This window comes from Myotis daubentonii, chromosome 6 (assembly GCF_963259705.1).
Source record: "Myotis daubentonii chromosome 6, mMyoDau2.1, whole genome shotgun sequence".
Taxonomy (NCBI): Eukaryota; Metazoa; Chordata; class Mammalia; order Chiroptera; family Vespertilionidae; genus Myotis; species Myotis daubentonii.
This window is the reverse complement of record NC_081845.1, coordinates 75,235,361-75,252,933: the sequence shown is the minus strand read 5'-3', so window position 1 is coordinate 75,252,933 and position 17,573 is coordinate 75,235,361. Positions and strand designations below refer to the sequence as shown.

The 17,573-nt window shown below is 35.7% G+C and overlaps 1 protein-coding gene across 1 annotated transcript in view; it reads right to left on the bottom strand.

Moving 5' to 3' along the window:
- BMP5 (bone morphogenetic protein 5) overlaps nucleotides 1–17,573 on the bottom strand; it is a 122,714-nt gene that overhangs the window by 55,564 nt on the left and 49,577 nt on the right. Inside the window, exon 2 of the mRNA XM_059701348.1 lies at nucleotides 557–749. Coding sequence (XP_059557331.1) covers nucleotides 557–749 — 193 coding nt within the window. The remainder of the gene's footprint in view (nucleotides 1–556; nucleotides 750–17,573) is intronic.

The following is a 17,573-nucleotide window of genomic DNA, read 5'->3' as shown; positions in this document are numbered from 1 at the left end:
TCAAAAGGGCCAAATATATGGTGACAGTCAGAGATTTGACTTTGGGTGGTAACCACACAATGCAATATGCAGATAATGTATTATAGAATTGTATACTTGACACTTCTATAATGTTATTGACTAATGACACCCCAACAAATTTAATTTAAAAATACACATAAGGACACATACAATTTACACTTATTGCCAAAGAAAACCAACGTCACTCTTCTTTAACTTAAAAAACACACCAAGTGATTTAGATCATTATATTACGAATTCATGTGCAGAATAAAATGGAAGTTTTCTCATTTATAAAAATGACACAAGAGGCCTCGAAAACACATGTGGGGATGCACAAGACCATGTGACACACAGAGATTGGTGCCAGGAGTAGGGAAAAGCTGTGGAAGGTAGAAGACACATTTCAGATCAATTACTCTTGATATGTCTGGGCCTCGTGTTCAATGCCATTACACCCAAAGAAGACATGATTTGCTAGATCACATGCGTTATCAATGGATTTTACTACAATTCACATTTGTTTGCTAAAACAAGTTAAATATAAAGCCCATACCTATTTGCATATTCCTTGATGATCTGATATATGCTAATCTTAATTGTTTCATTTTCAAATCGATTGTTGCTCCGGTCCTTGTATATTCGAAACTCAGCTGCTGTAACTGCTTCTCCATGAGGAATTTGGGTCAGATCAAACCGGAATTCTTTGTAATGCCTTCGCTGGTGAGAAAAATCCTTGTCTCTTTCAACTAGAAAAGAAAAAAGAAGAGAGAAAATGAGCTTTTTATAAAATATGAAAATCAATGATAAATTCTTCAGCTTTGTAATTAAGACAAACAAGCAGGATATTCTAAAACTGGGAAAACACTAAAACCACAGACTCATACGTGTTTCCAGTTGAAGGAAACTCCACAAACCAACAACAACCTTTGGTTCAAAAGCAATATAACCTCTGTGGTTTTATTACAAATTCCTGGATCTTAAATGGAAAGGCTATCCCAAAATGTTTCTTAAAAGTGAAGGTTGAAAAATTATTCCTAGTATGTATCCAGTACCAGAACACAGAAGGTTCATACAGGAATCAGGAATACGTTATAGAACTTTCCAGAGTTCCAGGTGAAGTCGTTGGTGAGATTTAGCACAGCCAAGGGAGAAGAAGAAGAAAGACTGAGAAATTGCAGGCACATAAGGACAGTGTTTATGACATTTTAGAGATCAAGTACATACAGCAAATTCATTTTCAGAATAAAGATTATTTCTAAAATGTCTCCCCCAAAAGAGTTTTTATTCTCCTTTCAGCAAAAGAAATGTTTTGTTGTTTTTTTAATATACTTTCATTAGTTCTTATAGATTGTTTAATACCATCTCCGTACCAGGGGTACAGCATACAAGCTCTCAAAGACCTCTTTCTGCTCTTCCTCAGAATTGAGAGGGGAATATATTTCCCCCTTCAGCAATCTTCCAATAAATAAAGTCAGAGAACGATACCTCTTGGGCATATTAAAGGATGTTGAAGAATTCAGCAGAGCAGGTGTCCAGCATATTATTAATTTGGCTTTGTAAAATACTTTATTATTTGATACACTCTATATGTACTGGGTACCAAAAACTTTCTTACAAAATACCTATGCGAAGGGTTCCTTTTTTGCGATGCAATATCATTTGATGGTTTCTCGGTATTACTGAGTTTCTCAAAAACCCAGTTACATAGGCTAATTTACAACAGGATCACTGAAAAACACTGTATGCGAGGTGTCTCACTTTTACAGCTTTCCAGTGATATGTTTCATTGCTAACTTTTGTTTCAAGTAAATAAAAAAATGTCTAAGTTGTATAAATAAATTCACCAAGTTCTTGGAGTAAGATACAAAAATATATTTAGGGGGTTAATTGAAATTATGTCAACACTGCTATATATATAAAAAACTTGGGGTCCAAAATGAGAAAAGGGTTAAGATTAAGGAAGAGAGAAGAGGGTCATGACCATCCAGGAATGACTGTGGGAGAGGAGGCTGCTAGACCTGTGTTCTAGGGCCAGATGGGTTCCACGTCTGAGAGGAAGTTTATGACAAAGGCACCCACAATTCCTCAGCTTCATCATCCAAAATAATCTCCGCTTTACTTTCCCCAGAAGTGCAGGCAGTGGTTTAGGAGAATGCAGAGCTCATCCCCAGCCCCACCACAGACACTGATGCCAGCGAAGAGAAGACTATAGACTATACCTGGAGGCATTTTTGTCCTATGGAGTTTGGCAAGGATGCTGCTCTTGGGCTGTCGGACTGCACTAACACAACCTCACATGACTCATGAAGTTTTGTTTTTTTAAAAATATCATTATCTTGGTCCTAAGAGAGATCCATTGCCAGGGAGATTATTTATCAACTTTTCCTTAAATAAGGAAGATACCCTCACTTTTAGAATCCTATTTTGATCCATAATTTAAACCTCTTTTCGGTGGCAATAGTGGAGACTGCCATGAACTTGGCTTCTTCGTTTCCATTTGTCCATTCTCCTGATTGAGCCATTTGAGAGGGAAAGTGTAAGGGTGGAAAATACCTAGAAACTCGATATCTAGTCACTGAAAGTGCATGCATGAATATTAAAACTAGCCACAACTTTTGTTTTCAGAGAACTTTAATTTAATTCTATGTAAATTGAATTTAATTCTTTGTAAACCTGTTCTTCTCTGATCTTAATTTAAACAAAGTGGGAGACATTATGGAACAGTTCTGTCTTATATGAAACAGCTTTAAATAGCACTGCTCTAGTTATTTTTAAATTTTATCATACTTCATGACAATCTATGAGGTGGGTTCCATCATCATCCTCATTTGAGGCATAGGGAATAAATTCCTCACCAAAAAGCTTGAACCTAAGCATTTGATGCCACCTGGGTATGGCTCTTAAATGCCAAATACACTGCTTCTGTGTATAGACTATTTATTACTTTGTCCTAATTTATGAAGTATTTATGCTTTAATAAAAATCTAAAGCCTCACATTCACAAGTTCAAAATCCAAAAAGCTCTGAAAACAAAAAGTTTGGCTTCAAGTTCATTTGGCAGAAGAGCTGGAAATTAACTGATTTGAGGTCATTCAAAGTTTCTAGTTATTCCACTTTAATATGAATATTTATTGCTTTGCCGCAGAAACGTTCATTTGTTCGACGAGGTGGCACTACCCCAGCTCTACTTCGGGAGCCCATACTTTGTGATCCACACACCAACCAGCCTTTCAAAAATGTGCCTTCTCTATTCGGAAAGTCAATATTCAACATTCCCAGGCGCAGCAATCATCATCCAGTTTTTCACTAGCAACCATTCTACATTTGAAATTAGGACCAAAATAACTACATTCCTAGAAATAAGGGCTGCGGCGTGAGTTTGCTAGGATCCAATCTACAGCACGCACCTGGATAATGCAGATGAGTTTTGAATTCATGTTATGTAAAGTCATCTACTGTTCTGGAATCCCCTGTGAGATGTTAGTGTAATAAAGTGGAAAGCTAGAATTTCAGCTGCTATTATAAAATTTCAGTTTTATAATCCAGGCTATTTAACCTAACCCCTTAAGGCGGGGAGGGGCAAATATTCAAAGAGTTTCATAAAAATTTATATTAAGTATACCACACAGAATACAGTTGCCGTGCAGATTTGTCCACTGACTCAAAATCCTACATCCTACTGCTTTGGATTGTAATTTCACTCTTAAATTTCATGGGACATGTTGGAGTGAGTAATGGAATGAAAGTTGTTTTTCTATAGCATTGCACTCCTAATGATGCTCACAAATATTCACAAGGTAATCTCAGTTACCTCAAAGAGTAATGCTAGGGAGGATCAAATATTAACATCCCTGATTTAAGGATGAGAAGTTGGGTGCTGACAGCTAGGCGGTAACAGATGTCTGTCTTCTAACGCTCATTATAAATCTTTGTTCAATGTCCATACCACCTTCATAATGACATCCTGCTGTTCTGTACTTAGAAACTAGTTCATTGTTAGTATATTTAAGCAAGGTTTCTCAGTAGTAGACCAAAAAAAGTGGCAAATAGTATGGAAAATCAGGGGTTTGATCATCAGTATGAAATTCACATCCAACACAATACATTGCCTAATTCAAAGATGCCTTCTAATAAATGCTGGTTGAATGAAAAACTGTATAAATGGATCAAAATCAGGTTCTATCTTTTTAACTGAGTTTTAGAGAGAGAGGAAGGGAGAGGAATAGATAAAATAAACATTGAGGAGAGATACATCGTCGATTGGCTGCCTCCTGCATGTCCCCTTCTGGGGGCAACCCAGGCATGTACCTTTCCCAGGAATGGAACCTCCATCTCTTGGTTCCTGGGTTTATGTTTAACCACTTGAACACACAAGCTGGGCAGGTTTTATCTTTTTAGGCAGCACAATCTTTGCTGCATTCCCAATTGACTAAAGGCATAATAACTTATTTAAATCTCATTTATTTGGCACATACTTTGTTTAATCTGTACAACCTTACTTATGTCCAAAAGTTTCTATAACATGCCCAAGAAACCACTATGTATAATTTGATCTGAAAACAGATTAGAACCCAGGGTCAAGATTCTAATTCCCAAGTCCTCAACATCACAGCACTTTGCTTGTTTGTTATTCCTGGATTAGTTTTGTTTGTTTGTTTGTTTGTTTGATCTAATTCTCACTCAAGAGAGCTGGTCTTCTTCCAATACTTTCATTCTCTATAGGAGCTCTGCTCATTTCTGAACTCTGCTCATTCTTCTAGAACTCACACCTTCCAATCAGTCTTAGCAAATGCTGTGTTATATTCACTTATTCAATATTGATTCTATATCTTATCTAAGGAAATGTTTATGAATAAAAAATGGTTGTATTCATAACTTGAATTAGTGTTATCTAATATTTATATGAGTGTATAAGGTCATTCTTTTACTACAACCATATTTTAAAATAATTGTGATTCACCATCTGGAGCCCTTCATACTGGAACCTTTTTCCTACAATACCCACTATCAAAAACAACACTCCTAAAGCAGATGAAAAAAAATGTACACACACATTTTATATTCTAAATGTAAACTTTTTACATAAGATAGTCATACCTTGTTTATATTATAATGATTTTTGTCAATATTAAGTATTCTCTTTCTATGTATATTACAATGTGCTATAACCCATTGTAAATGGCTTGGGAAGCTTAAAAGACAAACAAGAAGAAAAAAATTAAATGTATACTATTTTTGTGTTGTTTTTTTTAAAATTCCTATTGCATTAAATAGTAGGCCCTTTCAATTCACTCTGTAATTTACATATTATATCAACTAAATACCATGAGGTTCCTAAAATAAATATTTACTATAATTTCTATTAAAATGCTAGATTGAAATATTCATGATCCCATAGAAATCATAATTAAGTTACTATTTCATGGTAGAAAATACACTCTTAATTACTGGACAAAACAATGAGAAAGAAATAAAACAAAAGAAAATGGCAAGAGGGTTAGCTCCTTCAAGTCAGAACCCAGACTTCCCAAGGAGATAGAGTGACAAAAGTGTTAAAACATACTGAGATAGAAGGGTAACCCTTTTCTCTATAAGAGGAGACCATTTGTTTATTGCATTCCATAGCCACCATTTCCTTCATGTAAAGTGGACAAGAGAGTTCAGGAGCAAACATAACTAGATTTACAACACACATCCTATGTCAATCAATTCACCTATGAAAATTGTCTTTAAAGAGTACACAATGACCTGCCCAGACTGCCATCTTCATATCTGCTTACACTACTAACAAGATCAACAATCTACATTTTGCCAGTAACATATACATTATACTTAATGCCACATGCTCTTCTCCCATTGTCATTTATGAGACATGATTATTTAAAAAATTATGTATAAACCAATGAATATCACCATTAAAATAAGTTTATTAACATGGGGTTGCTTATTTATTTGATTGCCAAGAGTGCTTTCTACAAAAATCAAAAAGAGTTGCTTTACTGCATATACATACACCCAACCTCACTAAAAATAAACCATCAGAAATTGAGCAATATTGATTCAACTTAACAATCAAACACAGTCATAATGATGGGGGTGAATATATTTCCTTTTACTTCTAGGAAGCTCGTTTTTGTGTTTCAAACTTTTCCATCTATGTGAACTACCTAAGACAACAGAAAGCTCACCTATCCTGATAGAACCAGAAAATGAATTTATTATTATATTTTGGTTTTAAAAAGTGGCAACATCAAAGCATAAGAGATAAAATATGAGTCAAAAGATTCGCATTCCATGATTAATGGGCTGATAGTGAAAAGAAACAGGATTCCCTTTATATAAGCATCAAACTACATTCTAAGTGCTCTAAATTGCCAAAGTTCTGTGAAGATTAAGCTTCTTGTGGTTAAAGACATACCCTGAAACCTTTTATTGTTGCGATATAACTTAACAGAAGTTAATGACTGATTGCACTCTCTCCTCTTTCTAAACAAACACCTCTCTGAATGACTTTATCATTAATAGAAATGGGATAGAAATGTCAAGACTAAATATTTTCATGTCCACAATATCTGAAGAGTGAAAGTAATTAACAGGGGCTTGCCATTTTATCTCTTTAGTGATTTATCTGCATTTTTAAGGAGATGCATTCATGGGCAATCAATCTTAATCTCCCACACAGGGCTGTAACTTGGAAGACACAAATAGAACCAGTAGCTGCAAGGCAAAGATAGCGTTCTCCAAGGAGCCTAGCCAGCTGTTGAAAGAATACACATCATTGTTTGCAGCTGAGTGCAAAAAGTCATTAAGAGATTAATCATAGAATTATTACTTATCTCTGTTGCATTTTAAAGTAAAAGAAAAAAAGCAAATATATCATGTGTCTACCAAAATATGTCACTTCGCAAGACATCCTCACCTACTAGTCCACTGAGAAACAAACTTGGTCCTATAAAGGCCTATTCATTGGTCAGCAAATGCACATTACATGTTTCTTTGAATGGAAAACCATTCCAGAGAGTGTGGTAAACTCCAGATTCCAGAAACCCTAACAGCCTCTTAACACCATCGCAAAGTAAGACCTGGAATAGAGAAAATTGTCCCCCTGTTTTGTCTCAAAGAACAATTTCAGTGGACTTTCATATGTTAAAATAGTCTTACTTATGGTCATGAATACAGTTTTATAGGGAAGGAAAATCTCAAAAGAAAGGTGAGATGGTTAAATAATTTAAATATTGTAATAGGATAAGCATTAATTTTTTAATCAATTTAAAATACAGTGCATATAATTTGAAATTTACAAAATTTAATTATCAAATATGTTTTATTATTTTGCTTAAAAAATATAACTAATTTTACCCTGGCATTATGGTTCAATTGGTTGGAGCATCGTCCCATGCACCAAATGGTCACAAGTTTGATTCATGGTCAGGGCACATAATCGGGTTGCAGGTTCAGTCCCTGATCAGGGCACATACAGGAGGCAACTCGTCATTGTTTCTCTCTCACATAGATGTTCTCTCTCTCTCTCTCTCTCTCTCTCTCTCTCTCTCTCTCTCTCTCTCTCCCTCTCTCTCTCTCCTTCTCTCTCTCTCTCTCTCTTTCCCCTCTTCCCTTCCCCCCTCTCTCTTAAAACATTAAAAATATATCCTGGGGCGAGGATTAAAATACAAATAAATAAAACTTATTTAGTGACACAATAAGTGAGGTATTATATGAAGAGAGCTTTGGAATTGGTATGAAGATGTTTCATGGTCTACCTCCTTAGATTGGATGGTCTCAGCCCTCAGCCCTCAATAGTTATTCAGAATACTATAATGGTAAGATCAAACATTAGTATGAAATGGATATATTTAAGTTAATAAATAATAAACATAAATTAATTGCTGATTTCATAAAAATTAATACATTTTAAATTTTTATTTCTTCTCTCTTATTTGATGCAATAAGGTAGATTCTCCATTATCTTTTCCATAGTACAGATTTTAAAAAACCAACACATTAACTTCCTCAATGTCACAAAGGGAATTAACTACAAAGCCAGGAATAGTATCTAGGTCTATGACTCCAAATGTAATGTTCTGTGCACCAGAATTTCAACTATCAATGACTGCTATTTCTGTCTCATGGCATAAGTCTTCCTCTTTCATTCCAAGGTCAGTGTTTCCACTTGAGTCTTGCCCTCAATTTCCTGTGCTCATTCTTAGCCATTTTTCTCCTGTGTGTTCAATTGCTCTCTTTACTCTGTCAGTGCTCTGGATAACAGAATACTGGAAACTCACCATAGATGAACATATTGGGTTTATTGACTTGTTTCAACATATGTCCTGGACAGATTCCATAGAGACCCTTGGTGAGGGAAATAAGAGTGCATTGGGATTATTAGAGCGATTTGGGCAAAGATTCAAAGAGGCAGGGTTTTGCTCTGGAACTAGGTGCTCTCAGGAAGCATAGGTAATGATTGGTATTTTAATAAGTTTTTCCAGAATTTGGAAAGAAGAGAAGTAGAATTGGCAAAGCAGCAGCAGTCACTAATATTATCCTAGAAAGGGTCATTTTCAAGATTTGAACAAAGTTCTTGTTTTTAATGTGTGCTCAGATATGATACTTCTCCTCCTCCCCCTTATGGCCATAGAGCGGTCTTGTCCAGTATGTTCCACAGGAGGACTGTGAATGCTGAGCCATCTCCTAGCAACTGCAAGTTCTAGCTGATAGGTTCAATCTGCCTCCTGTCAGGGGGGTCTTTTCTTGTTCTCTCCTTCCACATATGCTAATCTTGATACCCTAAAGCAGTGGTTCTCAACCTTCCGGCCCTTTAAATACAGTTCCTCATGTTGTGACCCAACCATAAAATTATTTTCGTTGCTACTTCATAACTGTAATGTTGCTACTGTTATGAATTGTAATGTAAATATCTGATATACAGTATGGTCTTAGGTGACCCCTGTGAAAGGGTCGTTCGACCGCCAAAGGGGTCGCGACCCACAGGTTGAGAACCGCTGCCCTAACGATAGATAGCTACTCTGCAACTTCTACATTTATTCCATCTCCAAATACTTATTGGCTAACTGGTCCAAACCCTAATAGTAAAGAACATGTAAGAAGCAAAAGGATAGGAGCTCAGGCATGGAAAAATACAGTTATGATATAACTAGAGGCCTGGGCACGAAATTAGTGCACGGGTAGGGGGCCTAGTCCTGGCCAGTGATCAGGGCCAATCAGGGCCATTTGGCTGCCAGCAGGGGCCTTCCTCATTCTGCACCACCCCCTGGTGGTCAGCACACGTCATAGCAAGCAATCGAACTCCTGGTCTCCATCGAACTCCCAGTCTCAGTGGAACTCCCAGTGTCCTGGTCAAACTCCTGAAGAGACACTTTGCATATTAGCCTTTTATATAGAGAGATTGTGATGAGGCTTAGGAGGGATATGTGTAATGTAAGGCAGATTAAAATGGAACAAGACATTATGCAGGAGGCTTCAAAAGATCATTTTGAGTTAGGTCTTAAAGAATTATCCCAGGTATAGAAAATAGTTCGTATAGAAATAGAGGTGATAGCTTATGGCCAAAGTAGTAAATAATAAATGGTCATTCTTAATGCACATTATGGGATCTAGGAGATCAGTGGTGGAATATGAGGAACAGTAAGACCTTTCTGGGATTTGATCAATATTTTTTAGTATTCCCATCCCATTGATGCATTCTATAGTAATCAGTAACAGGAACATATTTTTTAAATTCATATATTTCAGAGAGGAAGGGTGAAGGAGAGAGAGAGAGAAATATCAATGATGAGAGAGAATCATTGATTGGCTGCCTCCTGCACGCCCCCCAATGGGGATCAAGCCCACAACCCGGGCATGTGCCCTTGACTGGAATCCAACCTCGGACCCTTCAGTCCACAGGCTGACACTCCATCCACTAAGCCAAACCAGCTAGGGCAAGAACCTATTTTTTTTAAACCAGTATCATCTAGCACAGGAGAGCATATAGTCAACAAGGAGTAATGAAAGTCAAGGAAAATAATGATTCTTCAATAATTATCTCCTTTTCCCAACTTGATAGTTTTGCTCATCTTTTCCTGTAATTAAAATGTTTACCTCATTTTCAGTGATCCAAATTCTACCTCTACTTAAAATTTCCCATTCTAATCCCACAAAGATAATTTTGACAATTCCTATCCAAATTAATTTTCCTGCTGGGAATCAAATAGCATTTTTTCTGGGTCACTCCTTTTGATAATGAAGATGGCTTGTACCATAGTTAAGAGTCCCAGATTTCAAATGAGGAAAACTTGAATTTAATCTTAATCCCTAACTTAATAAAGAGTGTGATATAAGGAAATCTACTCATTATCCCTATGTCTTTATTTTTCCATCTTTAAAATGATGATAAAAGGCTTACTCCACAGTGTGCTATAAAGGTTAGATGATATTTGTCTTGAGAAAGAATCTTAGCATAGAGTCTGGAACATAGTAAATTCTTCAAAAGTAGAATCTACCATATTAATCACTTTCCACTTGCCTTATAATTATTATGTCACCTTATATTTACCCCATTAGTAAGATAAGTCAGAGAAATGTCCATGTTTTTTGTTGTTGTTTTTATCTTTGTATTTCTGGACATACTTCAAACAGGGCTTTTTGTATAGTAATGGTCAATAAAAGTTAATTATATAAAATCGCTACCTGTCCTAAAACACAGCCATTTTGATTACCAAAATGTCAATTTCTTTATCTGTAATATATGTTTATAAAAGGGGATTAATGTTGTTGCTTTTAAAAAAATAATTATTATAGTGAAGTAAAAAAAATCTTCAGCTTAGATTTCTACTATAGTAGAGAGATAGAAATTTCACATCTATTAGGTAGAGAATATAGTAGCATATATTTTGATATTTATATATTCCCCATCAGTTCAATGGAGTTTGTTAATTCTGACAACTCTTCTTTAATCAAGTCTGAAGTCACTTAGTTATTTTTATCCCTGAAGATAATAATGAATACTGAAGTAAAAAAAAAAAAAGTTTTATCATTTTTGTTATAGTCATTTCGTATAGGAAACTATTCACTAAAATTTAAAACAAATATTAAACGTTTGTGGGTTGAATGTGAATATTAAATTCCAATAATTAATTTAGAATACAGATGATACATGATTAATTCATTTTGTATAATTAAAAATGCTTACTTAATGATGAGTAAATATATTTAGTATATAAATAATGGTTTTTAATCACACTGTGTACAAATATTTGAGGAAAGTGTGTTTGCCTATAACAAACCAATGTAAAGTCACAACTGTCTGATAATCACCTTTTGGTAAATATTTATTTCTTGTGTTTTAAAGATTGCCTGGCAGCTGGAGGTCAACTAATCTCACCGGATTTCACTGAATGACCTGGTGAATATTTCTGCTCCATAAGTTAAAAAATAAAGTCAATTTTAACCACCTGAAGGTGACAGAGGTTTCAGTAAATCGATATACAGCAAAATACCTTCCTTTACAACTTGAATACAATGAGTGATACTTAATCTGCAATGAATATTTGCGGTTGTCTGACAAAAACAGGTCAAAGGTTTTGTGAGTTCTCTTCTGAAAGTGCTCAGTGCCTTCTCTAATGACTGATAATTGAAAACAGAGACTGGAACTATCAAATGTGGTGGGTGACAGATAAGCAGATTAATGCCAATACTTGGTCAGGAGACACTGAAAGGTCAGGAGTCACAGGAATTAGCTATTGTGCTACTGTGAAAAGGCAGACATCTAAAGTCCATTATCCCCTTAATAGCTGCTCCCCAAGCCTGAAATCCATTCTTGCTTCCTCTGGTTATAATTTAGAGATAATCTGTATGTCCTTATATACATGATGTGAAAGTGAAGCCACTTACCCTAAGTAATTAGGGTTTGCATATTTTTATTATACACTAAAGAAAGATTTCTTTCATAGCCCATTTTCAGTGTATTCAATGCTCATTTTGGAGAGTTTAGGAACATTTTATACAAAAAAAAATGTTGCTTAATGGGAAGCAAGAAAAACTAGAAAATTTTACATTACGTTAAATTTGTTTGGAATTTCTCTATGTGGGAAAAATAAAGGAGATCACCGTTTGCATAGCACAAAAGATATGAGATTTTTGTAGCTGAGCAAATAAATGTCTTTCTCAAGTTTACTGGTTTATATTTTAAATCAGTATAACTTTTATAGAGTTCACTCAAGTTCAATCTGGGTTTCAATCTGTCATTTTTCCACCAAATGGGCTGCATCAGTGAGTGACATTTGGTACATGGAAGGAGGTCATAGAGAAATGTGATTACACTTAGCGATGTGTGACATTATTAGAGATGCAATTACTTGGTTGCACAGATTTTTAAGAAGGGGAATAAAATGACGTATAAGAATACATTACATATATACTCTATAGCAATAAAAGGGTAGCTGATTTACCTGTTCTGCTTGGGCAAGAAGCACAAGTGGCTATTGGTGGCCTATGTGTTTTCCTAAGGGGTGACGATTTGCTTTCTGTCTCTCCACAAGACTTTAAGCTTGACAGCAGCAGCATGTTTACTTGGCTTATTACGTAGACTCAGCTCCTAACTTAATCTCTGACACACAGTAGGTATGTATATGGAAAAAAATAATGTAAAAATATATGTCTGGTTCTGGTTGTTTTGTTTAGTTTGGGTTGTTTCAGAAGAAAGAGTAAATGCAGACCCTGTTAATCCAACTTAGTCAAAAGCAGAACCCCCTCAACCATTTATTCTTAAATGAATCCTGCTCATGTAACAAAATATTGCTATTCCTACTGATCTGTTTTTTTTTCTTCTTTGAGAATAATTCACATAAATAACGATAACTTGATAACTTCGATGGAATCCTAATGTCATACATTTATTTTTAGTTTCTATTAGCTATCTTGGTACGTAAAAACATATGTTAGACTAATAGACTCTTTATGATTCTTAAAAGGACATATTACTCTTGGTGAAAGGTAAAAAAGTACTAGGAAAATTAAATAACATTACTCTTATTTTATAATTATTAATAGAATTGTACTTAAAACAATGTTCAGGATAAATCATATGTTAAGGAAGATAATATCTATGTATTTTTAAAAATATAACATAAAAATTCCTATATTCTCATTGACTTTTCTCTATTTATACAAAACACTTAAGAATTGTATTCCCCTACAATAAATATATGTAATATAACAATATCTTTGGTAGCATGGTCATAATTTTTAATTTTCTTCCTAAAACATTGAGAATAGTTGTTCTCTTTGAAAATATGTTTTTGTTAGTTTCTTTTTTGTTTAAAAAATTATTATAACCACGTGTATTTGGTATTTTTTTAATATCATCCTTGAAAGTGAAAGTTTATTTTATCCTCTGCATGTTTACAGTTAGAGATGTGACTGCATAATACATGGCTTGCTTAACATTTCTTTACGGCACTTTATTAAAACTGTGAGTCAGACAAATCAATGCTTTGTATTAAAAGATGTTTTCTATAATTGAAACATATGCTGGGTTTAATAAATATGTAACCGTTGCCAGAATCAATAAAAAAAGTCACACGATCATCCCACATTTAGTGAATGAGACCACACTGTAATTAGAGTCAAGGGATCCTTAGTGGTTTCAGGACGGAGAATATTCATATGGACAGTCTCCTCTTTTGGTTGATCTGGTTTCACACTCCCGGGCTTTTCCTTTGTATTGGGATTTTATGTCAACCACAAAACTCAGAGAAAAATTTAGCTAAGAATCACTGAGCTGCATCTGGTTTCGAGTTCAAGCTACATGAATCCTCCAGATTTCTTAAGATACACACTTGGAACAGTAAGTCTTCCGAGATCTGAGTCAGACAATCTCATTTTAGATTCAAACTTAATAACTTCCCAAGCAGCCAACTTAATTTTATATTAATTACCAGATGGACTGTTTTCTGACACTCTTGTTGCTAAAAGTTTGACTTGTTCTTAATGATATTTAATAATCCATCCAATTAATCCAGATGTACTATTACATAAGAGCTAGATTCAGCAGTAGGAAAAGCTGAGTATTCACCTTATTTAAGCCATCTCAAAATGGGCAGGAACTGGAGATGTCTATGTGATATCTAGATGTGAGTATAAAGAGCAGGTATGAGTACAGGGTTAAAAAAGGATGTGTAATCACTGGATGTTTAAGGAGCAGGCGAATACTTAGGTCACGCTCCACATCTGTGCTGCTGACTGCTCTTCCCACCTGAGCAATTTGAAAGTTTTCTGCACAGGGGAGAATGGTGGCGTCATGAGGCACTGTTGAGAGTGTGGTAGTATTCTGGGGTGGGGGTGGGGGGGGACACTAGACAAACCCATATCTACTAAATACTGAGTTCCACAAAATAAGAGAAGACAAGCAAAGATCACCAGATTATCAGAGAAAACTCTATTTGGAACTATAGAGATAAAAGTGGATTTTTTAAAGTAAAAAAAAAACTAGAAAGAACTTTAACAACAAAAAAAAAACACACATCTTAATGCCCTCTGAGAACTAAGAGCTTTTGCACCTATGAAACATGATGAAGATGTTAAAAAAAAAAAAACTCAATGCTAAAACATCTCTTGGAAATAAAGCTGAAAATCAACCTCAGTTTGAAATGTTAATTTGAAGAAATTTTCAAAAAGAGATCAATTACTTAAAGGAGTGGAAAATAAGAGACAAAGATGGAAGGAAGGGAGGAAGGAAGGAAGGAAGGAAGGAAGGAAGGAAGGAAGGAAGGAAGGAAGGAAGGAAGGAAGGAAGGAAGGAAGGAAGAAAGGGGAGGGGAGGGGAGGGGAGGGGAGGGGAGGGGAGGGGAGGGGAGGGAAGGAAGCCCTAATAATAGTTATTCTATAAAGAGAGATTAGGGGGAAAGGGGGGATCATCAAATAAATAATTCAGTTCACTAATCCAAAGTGCAGAAGTTTCAAGATTGAAAATGTCTGCTTTGTGTACAAACAGAAGATTCAATAAGCTTTCAGGAGATAAAACCACAAATCACATATATAGGAGGAAAAGTTATTTCTACTGTAATTTCATATTCAACTAAAATATCCATCAAATATGAAGGTATACACAGACACATAATAATTTGTCAACATGATATAAATACAGGAGTACTTTGAACAAGGAAAAAATATGAAGGTATAGTAAGGATACTTTCAAACATGGAAGGAATCAAAACATTGATTCCCACCCAGCCAGTGTGGCTCAATGGTTGAGTGTCGATCTATGAACCAGGAGGTCACAATTCCCAGTCAGGGCACATGCCCAAGTTGTGGACTCATTCCCCAGTAGGGGGCTTGCAAGAGGCAGCCAATCAATGATTCTCTCTTATCACTGATGTTTCTTTTTCATTTTTTTAATACATTTTATTGATTTTTTACAGAGAGGAAGGGAGAGGGATAGAGAGTTAGAAACATCGATCAGCTGCCTCCTGCACATCCCCAGTAGGTACATGCCCTTGACCGGAATCGAACCTGGGACCCTTCAGTCCACAGGCCGATACTCTATCCACTGAGCCAAACCGGTTAGGACATCATTGATGTTTCTATCTCTTTCTCACTCTCTGAAATCAATAAAAATATATTTTTTAAATGTACCTCCAAAATATTTTCTTAGGAATTTCCTGAAGAATTTACTCTACTAAAACAAGGAAGCCAGAAAGAAGACAAAGTCATGGGTCTAGGAAAGAGAAAGTTTAACACAAGAGAAAACAAAGATAATTCCCAGAATGATTATGAAGGGAAATCTCAGGGTGACAGCTAAGCTCCAGGCATAGAAGGCAAACAGTCCATATTGGAGTGGGCTGTGTTAGGCTAACATCACAACGACCCTTAGACCCTGACAAAGTCTAGGTGAGCCTGAACCAGACTTGCAGCTCTAAGTAGCTTTCCTGACATATTTATGAAGTCCCTGCTCTCTCCTCAAAGCCCTGATGTCTGGGTCATCTGAGTATACTCACTTCTTCCCACAGAAATGTTTTTATTGTTCTTCTTCTTCTCTTTTGTCATCCTCCTCGGAGCTGGCTGCTGACTATGGTGAGCCTAGAAACTGCCATCAGAGAAAAGCTCTCTCACCATGTTTCAGGTGCCCAGACCATACTTGGCCCCACCACACTAGAGGCCCCGCTGCCCCAATTCCCCAGCGTATTCCAGAAAGGAGTCTTGAAAACCGCCAAGCAAACTAAATCAGAATTTTATTTAGTACCTATGATTAGCTCATCTTCTAGAAGCATACACCTAAACACTTTTACTTAAATATCCAGTTTTGTGCTTCCTGTTGGTTTTATATTTACTTATATGTGAAATATATCTGACAAAATATAAAAATGTAATTGAGGCAGAGAAAAATTCCTTATCCAAGTTGATATAGGTAGACATTCATGAAGCATGGTTTAAAATCTAGCTCTAACTGCTTCACTGCCTCTTAAGAAAAGTTCCAAGAGCCTACTAAATTTCTTTCTGAATTTTTATCTTATGCTTTGCCTCAGTGCATATACTAATTTAAAAATTTTACTGTTTCTCAATTTTTATCTGGACATCTTTCCTTCACAAATAATTATAGAGTGTTTTGAAATAATCTTCCACTGTGGAGCATTTATTATTATTTTTATTTATTTTTATTTTTAATCCTCACCAGAGGATATGTTTCCACTGATTTTAGAGAGAGGAGAAGGGATGGAAGGAGAGAGAGAAAAACAAAACATCTCTGTGAGAAAAATATTTATCCACTGCCTCCTGTACCAGGGATTGAACCCGCAACCTAGAAGTGTGGCCTGACTGGGAATCGAACCTGCTGCCTTTCAGTGTACAGGACTGAACCACAATGGCCAGGGCCTGGGAGCATTTTTGTAATCCTCATGGATCACAGTGCGTTGCTCTTGTATACAAACAGAGAATGATGCTTGAAGCTCCATTTTATTTTCCCCCTCGATTTGTGCTACAAGGGCAACAGCGTAAGCTTGAAAGCATGTGGACACCACTGACCAGTCTACTGCACATTGTACTCAACACACAGTAAAAACAAAAGTCATCTCAAAGCATATTTCCAGTTATAACTCGTTTTCTTTTTTGCCTTTGAAGGAAACCAACTAAAGCTGAAAATAGCCAAGTCAATCATTATTGAACAGAAGAACGCTGACAATGTTAATGGAAATGGACAAGGGAACTTTTTTGGAAGGGAAACTGAATATATCTGAGAGAGTAAGGGGTTAATAAAGCTCGTTAATATCCATTACCTCACAACTTCAAGCAAGGGATGTCACAGCATATGTAGACAGGACAGCAACCTCAGAAGAATGGAGCAAAATCTATTTCATTAGTTATAGTAATAATGGAACAGAGATTAGAAGCTATAATTTTCTCACGGGCTTCTTGGCCATCTGTATGTCTTATTTAAGTGTCTGCCCACACTTTCTTTACCTTTTATATTGAGTTGATTGTGAATTTATTTTTATCTTTAGCTTTAGGTATAATTTTTAAAAAATTGTAAGTCCTTAAAAAAAGAAATTAGAAGCTATAGTCTCCCTTCTTATTCAAAA